The following is a 16,828-nucleotide window of genomic DNA, read 5'->3' on the forward strand; positions in this document are numbered from 1 at the left end:
CATAGAAGGAACCTACGGGATAAGCCTACAGCAAGCATTATTCTCAATGGTGAAAAACTGAAAGCATTCCCCCTAAGACCAGGAACAAGACAAGGGTGTCCACTTTCTCCACTATTATTCAACATAGTTCTGGAAGTCCTAGCTACAGCAATCATAGAAGACAAAGAAATAAAAGGAATCCAGATTGGAAAAGAAGAAATAAAGCATTCCCTATTTGTAGATGACCTGATACTGTATATGGAAAACCCTAGAGATAGTATCAGAAAATTACTAAAGCTAATCAGTGAATTTAGGAAAGTTGCAAGATACAAAATCAGTATAGAGAAATCACTTGCATTTCTATATACTAACAATGAAAAATCAGAAAGAGCAACTAAGGAATCAACCCCATTCACCATTGCAGCAAAAATATCTAGGAATAAACTTACCTAAGGAGACAAAATAACTACACACAGAAAATAATAAGACACTAATGAAATAAATCAAAGATGACATAAACAGATCGAGGGATATTCCATGTTTCAGGGTAGGAAGAATCAATATTGTGAAAAATGACTACACTACCAAATGCAATCTACAGATTCAACACAATCCCTATCAAATTAGCAATGGCATTTTTCACAGAACTAGAACAAAAAATTTTACAACTCATATAGCAACACAAAAGACCCCAAATAGACAAAGCAGTCTTGAGAAAGCAGAATGGAGCTGGAGGAACCCACCTTCCTGACTCCAGGTTATACCACAAAGCCACAGTCATCGAGACAGTACAGTACTGGCACAAAAACAGAAACATAGTCCAACGGAACAAGATAGAAAGCCCAGAAATAAACCCATGTGCCTATGGGTACCTTATGTTTTACAAAGGAGGCAAGAATATACAATGCGGCAAAGACAGCCTCTTCAATAAATGGTGCTGGGAAAACTGGACAGCTACATGTAAAAGAATGAAATTAGAACAATTCTTAACACCATACACAAAGATAAAGTCAAAATGGATTAAAGACCTAAATACAAGACCAGTAACTATAAAACTCTTAGAAGAAAACATAGGCAGAACACTAGATGACATAAATCAAAGCAAGATCCTCAATGATCCACCTCCTAGAGTAATGGAAATAAAACAAAAGTAAATAAGTGGGACCTGAGTAAACTTAAAAGCTTTTGCACAGCAAAGGAAACCATAAGCCAGGTGAAAAGACAACCCTCTGAATGGTGGAAAATAATAGCAAATGAAACCACTGGCAAAGGATTAATTTCCAAAATATATAAGCAAGCAACTCATACAACTCAATACCAGAAAAACAAACAACCCAATCAAAAAGTGGGGAAAAGACCTAAACAGACATTTCTCCAAAGACATACAGATGGCTAACAAACACATGAAAAGATGCTCAACATCGCTCATTATTAGAGAAATGCAAATCAAAACTACAATGAGATATCACCTCACACTAGTCAGAATGGCCATTATCAAAAAGTCTGCAAACAGTAAATTCTGGAGAGGGTGTGGAGGGAAGGGAATGCTCTTGCATTGTTGGTGGGAATATAAATTGATACAGCCACTATGGAAGACAGTATGGAGATTCCTTAAAAAACTAGGAATAAAACCACCATATGACCCAGCAATTCCACTGTTAGGCATATGCCCTGAGGAAATAAAAATTGAAAAAGACACATGTATCCCATTGCTCACTGAAGCACTGTTTACAATAGCTAGAGCATTGAAGCAACCTAGATGTCCATTGACAGATGAATGGATAAAGAAGCTGTGGTACATATGCACAATGGAATATTATTCAGTCATAAAAAGGAATGCATTTGAGTCAGTCTTAATGAGGTGGATGAACCTAGAGCCTATTATACAGAGTGAAGTAAATCAGAAATAGAAAGATAAATATTATATTCTAAACATATATATGGAATCTAGAAAAATGGTACTGAAGAATTTATTTACAGGGCAGCAATGGGGAAACAGACATAGAGAATAGACTTATGGACATGGGGAGAGGGGAGGAGAGGGTGAGATGAATGGAGAGAGTAACATGGAAACTTACATTACCACATGTAAAATAGATAGCCAACGGGAATTTGCTGTATGGCTCAGGAAACTCAAACAGGGGCTCTGTATCAACCTAGAGGGGTGGGATGGAGAGGGAGATGGGAGGGAGCTTCAAAAAGGAGGGGATAAATGTATACTGACGGCTGATTCATGTTGAGGTTTGACAGAAAACAGCAAAATTCTGTAAAGCAGTTATCCTTCAAAAAAAAATAATTGTTTTTTTTTTTTTTTTTTTTTTAATGCATCGATACTTTGGTACTCAGCTTTCTTTATAGTCCAACTCTCACATCCATACATGACTACTGGAAAAAACACCTACCGACTAGGGAGTTCATCTTTCAGTGTCCTATCTTTTTGCCTTTTCATACTGTTCATGGGGTTCTCAAGGCAAGAATACTGAAGTGGCTTGCCATTCCTGTCTCCAGTGGACCACGTTTTGTCGGAACTCTCCACCATGACTTGTCTGTCTTGGGTGGTCCTGCATGGCATGGCTCAGAGCGTCATTGAGTTAGACAAGGCTGTGGTCCACAGTTTGATTAGTTTTCTGTGATTGTGGTTTTCATTCTGTTGGCCCTCTGATGGATAGAGATAAGAGGCTTATGGAAGCCTCCTGATGGGAGGGACTGACTGTGGGGGAAACTGGGTCTTGTTCTGATGAGCGGGGCTGTAAATCTTTAATCCAATTTTTCCCTTGATGAGTGGGGCTCTGTTCCCTCACTGCTGTTGGACCTGAGACAAACTATGGTGGAGGTGTTGAAGATACGGGGACCTCCTTCAAAAGGAGGTGCACCCCCAACCCTGCAGCAGGCCAGGGCTTATTTTATTAAATAAATAGGTTTATTAAATGAATAATCTTATTTTATTAAATAAGAATAACACCACATTACACTTCATGAATATCCACCCATGTGTTAATATGGATAATTCCTTTAGTTTAGTAGGCATCCAACATGTGGAACCCTCCTTTTTAAAAATCCACATGTCATAGAGAGATGGAGATCCTAATGCAGGACAGCACCACCTTGAATTCTTAGTGAGTGGTTATGGATTTAAGGAATATTCTATAGGTTTATATTTCTGTGACTTAAGGAATATATATTATTATTAAGTACCTGTTCAATAATTTCAACAGAGAAGTTTGGATCACATACCAAGCCCTCCCTTCATTTCTTACATGTAAACGAGTAATCCAGCAAAATTATGGAAAGCACTCAGAATACTCTTTGAAGTTCAAATTCCTGTGATTTGTAGATCAATAAATCAAAAGTGAACGCCCACATCCAGATCCTGCTTTCAGGATATCAATCAACAAGGGAAAGTACAAGAGAAAGTACAAGAGAAATTGCAATGAAAGTCCTACAGTTAATGTTGATTCTTGCTTCAAGGAAGGGCCTGCTTTAGAAAAATTTCACTCATCCATTCATTTATTCTTCATTCATTAAACATTTGAAAATACATCATCTATGCCAAATAGCCTTAAATAAAAGATTGTATAAGTTAATCCCCTCAAGATAAACTTTAAAGAGCTTAGTGTCAGGTATAAGAGACAGAGGGATAAACTGACAGATATCAAACCATGTAATAGTGAAATAACTAAGATAATAATTAGGATCACTAACTTGTATCCTTTCAACAGATATTTCTGTGTCTATGATGTGCCGGAGCCCATGTTAGTCCCTGGGAATACAGTGGTGAACAGCTAGTGGATACTGTCCTAATCACCCTTTTAGGGTGTCTCATTTACCTCTCACAATTGCCCTGTGAAATGTACATTATTATCATTCCCATGATACTCAGAAAAGATACATAAGTGACCCAGAAATACACAGGTAATACTAGGTCAGGTCATATTCAACAACTGATGTATAGCTGTTGTGACATCTAGCAGCTCCCTTTTAAGTGGCATCCAAATTCAGCTGGAGTAGAAAGTAGGTTTGTATATGGTGGACATGCCCAGGAAGTTTGGGAAGCACCTTCCAGGAACTGAGGAGAATATGATCAAAGTCACAGCCTCTAGAAGGCTACTCTACATTTTGGAAACTTCTAGGAGTTTGAGACTCTTTGAACATACCATGTGAAGATGATAATAAATGTGTTTTGAGAGCTGAGCCGAGCTCAAACAGAGACCTTTGACTTTATCCCATAGGTAGCAAGAGAAGTGACATGATCACACTTACATTTTGGTCGGTCCTGTCAGCCTGGAGTGCAGAGAAAGGATTCAGGAAGAGGAAACTTCAGGTCAGGACAGCATTGCAGGGGTTCCCACAAGGGGGGCTGTGCTGTGCTAAGTCATTCAGTCGTGTCTGACGCTTGTGACCCCGTGGACTGTGGCCCGCCAGGCTTCTCTGTCCATGGGAGTCTCCAGGCTAGAATACTGGAGAGTGTTGCCATGCCCTCCTCCAGGGGATCTTCCCAGCCCAGGGATCGAACCCAGTTCTCCGGCATTGCAGGTGGATTCTTTAACGTCTGAGCCACCAGGGAAGAGAATCCACCTGCAAGGGATGGCAGAGCCCTAAAGTAGGGCATTGATTGGATGGAAAAGTCACAGATTCTTCAGAATATAGCTGGGAAACAAGTAAGGGGTTAAGGATCTGATGGACATTGGGAATAAGACATAAGAAGGATGCCTTCCTAGAGTCTCATGTAGATTAGCTGACAGGAAGGATAAGAGTTCATGTGGGAGGACTATCCAAGGGGTGAAATAAATCCCACAGTTTGACACTGTTAGTCAGAAGCTCAGAGGAGAGTCCTGGGCTTCAGATAAAGATATGGAAGATATTCTCTTGGAACACATGTGTAAAGTATGACAAGAATTGAGATGTAGAAGTTTAGTGGTCCAGTTCATGGAATCGTGACGAACACTATGAATGGGTGAAGGAAGAGAGTCTTTTGAAGAAAACTGAACGTTTAGCAGGGAAGCGTCTTTTTATCCAAGAAAAGAATGATTGCTGTCTTAGAAACGTATGAAGTAGGGAGTTTTAAGAAGGACTTTGTTGACAGAATCAAATGCATCCAAAAAAAAAAAAAAATCAGGGATATAAGGATGGAAAATGTGCATTAGTTTAAACAAGCAGGTCATTGATGACTTCAAAAAAGAGCAGAATGGTTGAAGATGAATCCAGATTATAGAGGGTTGATGAGGGAATAAGGAAGTAAGAGAGAAGTCCTGCTGGTTATAGACTAATTTTCAGGAAACCTGCCTAAGCAGGAAACACAAAGATTGACAAGGTCAAGGAAGGTTATTTCTTAGAATCAGAGAGTCTGGATTAGGTTATCAGAAGGAGCCAGTAGGGAGGGAAAACAAAGATATAAGAAAGTCTTGAGAAAGAGCAAGATTCTAGACTATGAAAAAAGTACAGGTGGCTGTATGATGCTACGGACAAGAACACATAATACCCTGGGAGAAGAGCAAAGACGGTAGAATGGATGCAGGTATAAGCTCACTGGCAGACGAGAGAGCGGGAAGCGGAGGGTGTTCCCCGCGAAGGTCTGATGAGACTGGGAGGCAGCCAAGCCTTTGCTGTAGGAGGCCTGAGTAGAGTGTTGGAGAGTCGGAGTAGACTCTCAGGGACATAGAGTTTCCTGTGACAGAACACCCTCAAGGCAAGGGAGAGGTGTTTATTTAATGCATAAATAAAGCCAGTACTACCTCCAGGCTCACTTCCTGCCCTCCTACAGAGGCTCACATTCAGGGAATGGCAAAAAGACATGGGTTGATTCTTGGCCTTGAGACTCGGCAACTGTGAAGATTTGCTCTAGTTGAGGACGCTATTGCTGTGCTAAGTCACTTCAGTCGTGTCCACATCTTTGTGACTCTTTGGGCCGTAGCCCACCAGGCTCCTCTGTCCATGGGATTCTCCAGGCAAGAGTACTGGAGTGGATTGCCATGCCCTCCTTCAGGGGATTGTCCCAACCCAGGGGGTCGATCCTGTCTCTTGTATTGCAGGCAGAATTTTTTTTTACCGTTTGAGCCACTAGGGAAGCCTATAGATAAGCTGCACACAACATTTCCTCAGCCGTGTCTGGCTTCAGCTTTGTTCCGGTTACTCCACGTTTATGGCAGGCTCATGCCTGTACCTACAGGGCACGTGTTAAGGTTTCAGTGGACGTGACATTGAAGGTGACCTTTGGATTGAATTCAGCTGGTGAGGAAAGTTATAAGGTGGTCATCTGAGATAACATACTGTTAAAAGGGCTGGAAGCTTGAAAGAGAACAGTTCATTCTGGGAACTGAACACAATTCAGCACGGATCGAGGGCAGGATGGTGCAGGCTCTGGACCAGCATGTGTGCTGGCAGATGAGGCTGCAGGTCTATGCAGAGGTCAGCGGCAGAGAACTGCCCGCCACGGGACAGGGGATGAAATTTTGCTTGTCTTCTAAAATATAGGGGTTTTAAGGAGGGGACCATGTGATTAATTCGTATCATAGAAAAACATTATGCTAGCTGCCGAACAAAGGATCAAATAAAGAAGAAGAGTTTTGATGCAGGATGACCAGCTGGGGAAAGCAAGAGAGTGAGAAACACTGAGTATATCAACCAGGAGGGCGACAGGAGAAAATGCGGAAACGATTCCGCAGATGTGATGGAGCCCAAAGGCACGGCGATGAGCAATAGATTACTGGGGTGTAAGGAGGGGGTGATTTAGATTGGTTTTCAGATCGCAGTTGGGCTACTGGTGAATCAAAGCTGAGAAGGGGAGACAGAAAGGAAAAGTAGATGCTGGAGTGAGGCAATGGGAAATAAATGAAGCTTTTTCTTCTTCTGTTTAAGACTCATTGTCAGCAGTAGAATCTAGCAAATGCGCTCAGGCGTCTCTCTTTCCAGGAAACATCCCTGATGTGTACAGGTCGGTTCAGATCCTTTGAGAAGCAGACACGAAGACAGGGTTAGATGTGCAAGGAAAAAGCCCGTTGAGGATGAAACAAGGTGGGGTCAGTTGTAGGCAGGGAGTGTCTTCAGACTGTGACGCAAGGTCGATACCCCTGAAGGGACAGGAAGGCAGGAGGCTGGGTAGGAAGTAGGATACATGATTGAGTGTCCACCAAGATATGAGGGATCCCACAGCAAAGATCACCTGCTAGGAGAGCCCCACACTGGGCACCTCTGGCCAAGCTGTAACTCCTGCCGAGTGTTGGTCACTGGTAGGCAGCAGCCCCGAGTGAGCCTGGCTTAGCGTGGAGAGAGTGGCAGAGCCTAGCCTGAGTGCTAGACACTGTCACCAGTGACGCTCCTCCCAGCAGATGCTCTGAAGAGGGCACCCGACTGGCACACTTCCTGGACCAAATATCCGCCCAGAGCTCCTTTTCTTCCAACACCATGCTTGGATTGTTTTCTGTGTTTTTTAAAATTCTGTATTTGTTTATTTGTCATCCATTCATCACAGGTCCAATGATATTAACCATATTTTCTTACTTTCTATACTCTTGATGCTCTGATATTTGGGGACCTTACAAACTCTGGGGGGACTGCCCTTCCCAGGGCTTAGTTCAGTTCAATTCAGTTCAGTCACTCAGTTGTGTCCAACTCTTTGCAACCCCAAGGGGTGCAGCATGCCAGGCCTCCCTGTCCATCACCAACTCACGGAGCTTACTCAAACTCATGTCCATCAAGTCGGTGATGCCATTCAACCATCTCATCCTCTGTCGTCCCCTTTTCCTCCTGCCTCAGTCTTTCCCAGCACCAGGGTCTTTTCCAATGAGTCAGTTCTTCACATCAAATGTCCAAAGTATTGGAGTTTCAGCCTCAGCATCAGTCCTTCCAATGAATATTCAGGATTGATCTTCTTTAGGATGGACTGGTTGGATCTCCTTGCAGTCCAAGGGACTCTCAAGAGTCTTCTCCAATACCACAGTTCAAAAGCATCAATTATTTTGTGCTCAGCTTTCTTAATAGTCCAACTCTCACATCCATACATGACTACTGGAAAAACCATAGCTTTGACTAGACAGACCTTTGTTGGCAAAGTAATGTCTTTGCCTTTTAGTATGCTATCTAGGTAGGTCATAACTTTTCTTCCAAGGAGCAAGTGTCTTTTAATTTCATGGCTGCAGTCACCATCTGCAGTGATTTTGGAGCCCAGAAAAATAAAACCTGTCAGTGTTTCTGCTTTTTCCCCATCTATTTGCCATGAAGTGATAGGACCGGATTCCATCATCTTAGTTTTTTGAATGTTGAGCTTGAAGCCAGCTTTTTCACTCTCCTCTTTCACTTTCATCAAGAGGATCTTTAGTTCTTCTTCACTTTCTGCCATAAGGGTGGTGTCATCTGCATATCTGAGGTTATTGATATTTCTCCCGGCAATCTTGATTCCAGCTTGTGCTTCTTCCAACCCAACATTTCTCAGGATGTACTCTGCATAGAAGTTAAATAAGCAGGGTGACAATATACATCCTTGATGTACTCCTTTCCCAATTTGGAACTGGTCTGTTGTTGCATGTCCAGTTCTAACTGTTGCTTCCTGACCTGCATACAGATTTCTCAGGAGGCAGGTCAGGTGTTCTGGTATTCCCATCTCTTTCAGAATCTTCCACAGTTTGTGGTGATCCACACAAAGGTTTTGGCATGGTCAATAAAACAAGTAAATGTTTTTCTGGAACTCTCTTGCTTTTTCTATGATCCAATGGATGTTGGCAATTTGATCTCTGTTTCCTCTGCCTTTTCTAAATCCAGCTTGAACATCTGGAAGTTCACGGTTCACATACTGTTGAAGCCTGGCTTGGAGAATTTTGAGCATTACTTTGCTAGCGTGTGAGATGAGTGCAATTGTGGGGTAGTTTGAATTTTCTTTGGCATTGCCTTTCTTTGGAATTGGAATGAAAATTAACCTTTTCCAGTACTGTGGCCACTGCTGAGTTTTCCAAATTTGCTGGAACTTTCACAGCATCATCTTTCAGGATTTGAAATAGCTCAACTGGAATTCCATTACCTCCACTAGCTTTGTTTGTAGTGATGCTTCCTAAGGCCCACTTGACTTCACATTCCAGGATGTCTGGCTCTAGGTGAGTGATCACACCATTGTGATTATCTGGGTTGTGAAGATCTTTTTTGCATAGTTCTTCTGCATATTTTTGCCACCTCTTAATATCTTCTGTTTCTGCTTCACAGGGCTAGCTAATTCCTAAAGATACTGATAACTATGAGTGTGCTTTTTATAGGAAAACCAATCAGTCTCAGGTTTATGTCACCAACCACCTCCTTATCTAAGTCTCACACTCTAAGCTAATGTTTCCCCTGCTCTAAATCATCTGGGGGCAAGGTACTATGTAACTTAAAGGCAAAGCAAAAGCCCCTCAGAATTTTCTAATCTAGCCAGTCCTAAATTGTTCACCCTGTCCTGCCTTGTCCTCCTCAGAGAAACTCCGGTAGAGGCCCTGCCCTAAGGCCGCTCTCCAGGTCTGACTTCGAGCTGGTGCTTCTCCTGTGAACCATCAGTAGCCTCACTGGTCCTTTGCAATGGCACTGACCTCTGCCTGCTCTCTCTGTCTAGGGCACCGTAACCAGAGAGCAGCCTCTGCTCACTGCAGCGAAAGAAACCCTGGCAGCAAGGAAGACCCAGCACAGCCAAAAACAAAATAATTAAAAGTTTTTTCAAAAAAACACTGATTTTCCTCCTGAGCTCTAGACACATTCATATTTAGAAGGAAAAGCTCAGAAGCGGTGGATTGTAACAGGTTATTATACATGAATGTGTTCTTAGTTATTCCTTTCTCCAGGGGATCTTCCCAACCCAGGGATCGAACCCAGGTCTCCCACATTGCAGGCAGATTCTTTACCAGCTGAGCCACAAAGGAAGCCCATCCTTAGTTAATAAGACCACACATTACAACAGTCAGTCAACAATATTGTCTACAAAGGACTGAATTAGATGTGTTAGAATACCAAAAAGGGGGGCTTCGCAGGTGGTTCAGTGGTAATGCATCTGCCTGCAATGCAGGAGGCACAGGAAATTTGGGTTCAGTCCCTGAGTAGGGAAGATCTCGTGTAGGAGGAGTGGCAACCCACCCCAGTATTCTTGCCTGGGAAATTCCATGGACAGCGGAGTCTGGCGGCCTACCGTTCACCAGTCACAAAGAGTTGGACACGCCAGAGCAACAGCACACACACAGATGCAGAATGCCAACAGAGGAGAAATATTTAATAGATGATAATAATAGTCCTTTATAACATATGCCACTTGTTATAGGTTTCAAAGATTTTGCACAAATATTTTCTTCTACCCAGTGAAGTAGGTAGGGGAAGTATTATCCCCACATTACAGGTGAGGAAATAGAAACTCATAAAGATTAAATAAGTTGCCCAAGGTCACATCAAAATTACAAACGGGATAGTGGTAGAGCCAAATCTAGAACAGACACTTCTGAGTAGATGCTCTTTTATACCAGTCTCTTAATTAAAATACTTCTCTTGAGGGCTAAAATTCTTGTTGCCAGAAAAGGTTTTAAGAATATTTTCAAAGCCTACAGTCAAGCACATGAACATATAAGAAGCGTTTGTATCATGGCCCTGGATGAGTGCTATGGGCTAGAAAACTGACCTGAAGACCTAAAATCATCAAACAGGTACAGGGGTTTCTAAAGCCCCTTGCAGTCTCATCCAGACTGAAAAGACAGCATGAAGCACAGGGGAGATGCTGGTTCAAAACCTCAGGAGCTCCCAGAATGAAACCTGAAACTGGCCCCCAAACAGGCATAGGCAGAGATCAAAGAAAAAGGCAGATGGTGGATGTAATAAGCAAGAGCACTTACATACAAGGCTCGTTTAGAGTGGTTGCAAGACAGTAGAACCTCATACTCACCCACCAGAACCTTGAACATTTATACTGAGGCCCTAGTGGGGTTTGGACTTCCCTAGTGGCTTGGACGGTAAAGCATCTGCCTACAATGCAGGAGACCCGGGTTCAATCCCTGGGTTGGGAAGATCTCCTGGAGAAGGAAATGGCAACCCACTCCAGTATTCTTGCCTGGAAAATCCCATGGACGGAGGAGCCTGGTAGGCTACAGACCATGGGGTCGCAAAGAGTCAGACATGACTGAGCAACTTCACTTACTCACTCACACTCAATGGGGTTCAGTCCCAGTGGTTTCAAGGCCAGGTTCCTCTATCAAGCCTCTGTCTTTGAAAACAGCTTCAGCCGTGCGCTGGGGGGGAGGGTGGTCTGCGATTGCCCAGGTCTGGACTGCAGGCGAAGCAGGGCTCAAGCCCTCTCCTTGACTTCTCCCCAACAGGAAAGGATTAACACTAAAGGAAACAATGGCACTTACAATTTGGCTTTGCTTCTCAAGTGATTTTCATGTACGTTTTTCACTTGGGTCTTACACTTTCCCTCCAAAATGTGTCAACTTGAGCCCAGACCTTGCATCCGTAAATGCTAAACTCTTATGAAAACACATAGAATAAGTGAAAACAGATTCTTAAATCAAATTTTGGAATACTACTATAAGCAACCTCCTTTGAAAGTGGAAATATTAATGAGTTGCTGTGGAGATTCTAACACGTAGACCTGTGTTCCCTCCCCCTGAATCTGGGCTCTGGGCCCACTTTGTTCTCAGTTTCCAGACCAGGCCTTAAGAAACCAGTCGCTCCCAATTCCTGTCTCCTGGGATTATGCACTCCTGAAGCCCAATCACAGTGCTCCAGGGACGCCTGGAGAGATTCATGTGAAGGAGAACCCAGGCCCCCAAGCCCCAGCCCTGGTTTAGCCCCCAGCTGACAGCCAGCACCAGATTCCATCCAAGTGAGGGAGCCGTATGGGAAGAGACTCGGAAACGGGCTGTCCCAATGAGCCCTGCCCAAATGGCAGATCTAGGAGCAAAACAAAATATTATTATTGTGGGTTTTAGGGTGATTTGTTACATGGAAAATCAGTGAAACTTGTCTGGGTTGGTTTGACCTAGAGAGGCCTTGTATAGAACATAACGCAGAGTACCCTGGTCTGAGCTGAGGGATTTTGTGTCGTCTCTTACATTTGAGTCAAAGAAATGATCTCCTCTTCTGTGAACATGAGTCTCTTCAAGTGGGCCTTGGGTTTACTGTGTTCTCGTGGTGTGGTCTTACTCAGGTCACAGAGAAAGGTCATGGTTTCTACAGGATGGAAAGGTATTCAGTGAGATGAGCTGGGTTCCGTTTGGTCAACCAGTCCTGAAGTCCCTGAAGAACCCACTCCAGGATGGCATGGAGAATCCCACGGACAGAAGAGTCTGGGATGTCCTGGGATGCTCACAGGACGGTGGGGACATTCCCTTTAAGGAAAGGAGATGAGGTTTGTGACAGAGGATACTGGAATCCCAAGTTTCTATTGTGCCTCCCTGCTTCTTGAGCCTCTTTGATCTCAAGGCGCAAAGTATGTTTTCAGGGACTGGGGTAGCTTCACCTCTCAACAAGGTCAGGTTTTAATGTCACAGTTGGGCTTCATCCCCCTCACAAACACTTAGGATTAGGTCCTCGACTGGGCCAAAGCTCAGAGATGGCCTGGACCCATGACCTGAGTGCTGATGACTTCCTTAAGAAAGATTGCATCTTGATAGGGAAAAACATGGGGTTTTCCAGGTGGCAAAGAACCCGCGCATCAATACAGGTGACTTAAGAGACGCAGGTTCCATCCCTGGGGCCAGGAAGATCCCCTGGAGGAGGGCATGGCAGCCCACTCCAGTGTCCTGCCTGGAGAATCCATGGACAGAGGAGCCTGGCGGGCCACAGTCCATGGGCTCGCAGAGTCAGACAGGACTGAAGGAACTCAGCAGGCACGCGGGGGAAACATCTAAGGGGCGGTGAGATTCCCTGACTACAGACCCATAGGACCCTGACTTGGCATAAGCGTTTCGGGCATTTTGGACAGGAGTCTCGTCAGGTCTCAGAGTAGGTGCTGCAGGAAGGAGTAAAACAGCCAGTGACTGGCCGGTTCTGTTCGCCATAAAACGGACGCTTTCTCGGGGGGCTGCCCTTCTGAAGTCCCTCCTGCTGCTCGCAAGTGACTTCATGCATTCGGCAATACAGATCAAGCCCGCGACACAAGAGCTTTTACACACACACACACTGACACACACAGACACACACACAGACACACACACACACAGAAACACACACACTCACAGACACACACACAAACACACACAGAGACATGGCCCCAAAGTACACATTTTTTGAAGCCGAGTCGTGGTTTACACTTCCTGTATTTCACATTTCATTTCAGCCTCAGGCCGCCTAAGAGGAGGAGTTTCCCCGGCTCGCGCCCTGACGGCAGCAGTCAGGCTTTTCTGGAACCACCTGCACCGCCCAGGCAGCAGGGAGCCCCTCGTCTGTCCGTCTCCGGCCCTGCCCAAGAGGGGACCCCCGAGCCACTGGCAGGTGGCCGGGCGCGCCGCTGGGGGACTCCGCCCGCGCAGCGGGATGTCCGCCGAGCTCTGCTGGCTCGGGCCCGAGGGCCGGCACCGGGGCGCAGAAGCTGCGCCCCTCCGCCCGCCGCTGTCGCCCTGGCCGCCCATTCACCAATCCCCCCAGCCCACCCCGGGCCAGGCGCGCCGCCGCCCCTCCGGCCGCCCGCGGAGGCCGGATCTCCTCGAATTTCAACACAAAGGGAATCCTCAGCCGCAGGAAGTGCATCACCAGGAAGGGGGGGCGGGGCGGGGAAAGGGGGTGCCTGCCTCCGCCCCGACAGCCCGCCCCCCCGGGGGCCTGGACGTGCCGTGACGACAGCCTCGGGGTCCCCCCGCCGCCCCCGCAGCCGGAGACCCCGGAGGCCGGGTGCCCGCTCTCGCCCGCGGCGCCCTGCGGCGCGGACCCGCCTCCCCGGGCCGCCCCCGCCTCTGCTCGCGGGCGCCCGCACCTGGGCTGCCCTTGGTGCCCCGGCCCTGGGCCCCCGACTTGCCTCCCGCACCCCGGTCCCTTGCGGAGCTTCCGTGAATGCCCGGCTGCGGGGTCCCGGCGGCGCTGCGCTCCCGACCAGCTTCCCGGGCAGGACGCAGGGCGGGACGGCGTCCCCGGGTCGGCAGGGCGGCGTGGCCCGGCGGGCCCGCTTTCGTTTCCCGGACGCAGGCCGGGGGCGCGGCCCGGCTTGCTGCTGGGGCCGCGAGTCTGCGACGGGGGGCGCGGCGGGCGAGGCCCCTGCGCCGCGGCCCTCGGTGTTCTCACTGGGCAGCCTCACGGGTGTTTACTTACGTGGCGATTTTCAAATCAATAGCAACAGCAAACTTTTCTAGAAAGGTTTCGTTCCCCTTTCCCCGCAGAGTGGGACCCCGTTCACCGTCCACATAAAAAGCTATTGTATTATTTCGTTCCTCTAGCTTAGCAGGGCCTGGGGGGACCAGTGGTCATCCGCGGGCGAGGGGCTGAAGGCTCCGTTTCGGGGCCGGGGATGGGAAGGTGCGGAGACCCCGGCGGCGCCTGTGTCCCGGTTGAGAGACCCGCGGGCCTGGGGAGGGGGCCGCGCGACCCCCTCGGGCCGCCCCCGGGGGCGCGGGCGCGGGGCGCCGCGGGGGCGCCGGGAGGGGCCGGCCCCGGGGCGCGGGCGGCCGGGTACCTGCCCGACCTGTCTCCTCCCCTTCGCCGACACCACACCCACGGGACTCCGGGCTCCCCGGGAGAGGGCCGGCGCGGAACAAAGGGGTCTTTGTTCCCCGGCTCCCGGGGCCGGGAGCGGCGCTCGCTCGCGTCTCCCCGCGCCCCGAGCCTCGCGCAGCCCCGAGCGCCGCCCTCGCGACCCCCGCGCCGGCGGTCAGGGCGCGGCGCCCGGCGGGGAGGGGGCGCGCGGCGGGGGTACGGGGGCGCCCGCGGCCGTAGGGGTGGAGGGCGGGCCAGGCGGCCTCGCCGGGCGGGCCGGGCGCTGCGGGCCGGGCCGGGCGGGCGCCCCGGGGCTGCCCCCGCCAGAGCCGCGCCCCCGCCCTCGCGTCCTCCCGCCGCTCCGAGCGGCCCCTCGCCGGCGCCGGCCCCCTCCCGGCCGGCCCTGCGCTCCCCACTCTGCTTCTTGGCACTTTCCTCCCGAGCCATCCTTCTGCACAAACTTTGATGGAGAATTTCACACCGTGCTGGAAAGATGCCGGTTATGAAGGGATTGCTGGCGCCCCAGAACACCTTCCTGGACACCATTGCCACCCGTTTTGACGGAACACGTAAGTCTTGCACTTGGATGAGTTGCATATATACATATACATATATATATTATTTTTAAGCGATCTTTTCTCATATAAATTACTTTCGTTCCCACTGTCCATTTTGCACCAGGGCAGAGTGTCTCCTTCGCTTCCTGCCGAGGTGTCTTTTGTGGGGAGATTTTTTTTTTTTTCAGTGTAGTGTTAACATTTCGGTGTATTTGTCCCCCTTGATTTTTGGGTTTGTAAAGGCTGGGAAAGAATCTGAAGAAAGACCTACATCTGTGTTCACTGTGGGACCCGTAATGCCTCTTTAAGAATCGGTTTTTATTAATTTTATGGGGTGAGGATGAAAATTGTCCATATTGGTGAATTGCCAATCTATCTAGAGTTTCAAGGCTCCATAGACCGAAGAGCCTGGCGGGCTACAGCCCACGGGGTCGCAAAGAATCGGACACGGCTGAGCGCGACTAACACAACAACAAATTATAGGGAGAGTTTGGAGTGTTCTTTCTCCGTGGAGCTTCATTCCGAGAAGTCTTTTGGATAGGCATGATCCCATCTGAGTTTAAGAAATGCAACTAGAATCAAGATCGCCAAGTGTAAGCTTCCTGTAGAATTCTAAGCGTTGTGAATTGGTCAGAATATAGATTCCTGCTTCTCAGGTAGAATAAAATACCTTTCGATCTGAAAGTACCCTAGCACTCCAGGAGAGACTGTTGTGGAAAGAGATGCTGGGCATTCTAAAGGCTGATCTATCATAAGAGAAAGTTTCAACATATACATTTACATTTTGAGGGCGAAAATCACTGGACGTTTAGATTGTTTAAGCTTCAGTTTAAAAGCAAAGATATGCCATGTGGATTCTTGGAGACTTGATCACGTCTGCGAGTGGTTCTCTTTCAGGACCACGGTCAGGTCCCCGTTACTTCCGGGCTTCTCAAGCCCTCCTCCTCCAGGGGCGGTTGGTTTTCCTTGCAGTGAGCAGTCTGTGCTTTTGCTCGCAGCAAAAGCTATCACTATGAATACCCACACCGTCCTCCTAGCTTGTGTTGCTTCTGCGTGTTGTGTTTCCCTTTCTGCCTATACACAAGACTCGTAGAAACTCATTTGTTCCAAAGGCTTGTCCTGAGTCCGGTATCACTTTTTAGGATGATGGCATATTTCTCGGAGTTGGTGTGGGAGCACACATGTAACTATTTTCACTCCAGTAGTCTGGATACACGGTCTTACTACGGTGGGAAGTAAATCCTGGACTTATGCGCTTCAGGAATAGTTAGGAAAGTTTATGTGAGGGAGAAATGAAATATTTCCTGGATTTTGTTCAGTTTTTATTTTTGACATCCAGCCTACTCGGGGTGGTTGTTGTGAACATTCTTTCCGGTGGTTTTAATCTTTATCTTTAGCCTTTCCCTCCTGTTATGTTCTAGATGTGTCAGGTGGTCTGAGTGAAGAGCAATGCTATTGTCTTAGTCAGATGATAATAAGAGAAAATACCATCGTTAGGCTTTCAAACCCTTGCCAATGCCATCATACCCACCACCCAACCTCTACACAACATCATCACTGCTATCTTCATGCATGATTGTGGTTACTACGATTTATTACGTTAGGAACTGATTAGTTTCTAGTGGATATTATTCTTGAAGTTGAAAATTTAAACCCCTAAGACTTTTGATATT

The 16,828-nt window shown here is 47.3% G+C and overlaps 1 protein-coding gene across 1 annotated transcript in view; it reads left to right on the plus strand.

Moving 5' to 3' along the window:
* Positions 1 to 15,065: 15,065 nt before the first annotated feature.
* The window catches only part of KCNH8 (potassium voltage-gated channel subfamily H member 8), a 445,720-nt gene continuing 443,957 nt past the window's right edge, over positions 15,066 to 16,828 (plus strand). Inside the window, exon 1 of the mRNA XM_043474814.1 lies at positions 15,066 to 15,167. Within this exon, the coding sequence (XP_043330749.1) occupies positions 15,092 to 15,167 (76 nt within the window). The 5' untranslated portion in view covers positions 15,066 to 15,091. The remainder of the gene's footprint in view (positions 15,168 to 16,828) is intronic.

This window comes from Cervus canadensis, chromosome 7 (assembly GCF_019320065.1).
Source record: "Cervus canadensis isolate Bull #8, Minnesota chromosome 7, ASM1932006v1, whole genome shotgun sequence".
Lineage (NCBI taxonomy): Eukaryota > Metazoa > Chordata > Mammalia > Artiodactyla > Cervidae > Cervus > Cervus canadensis.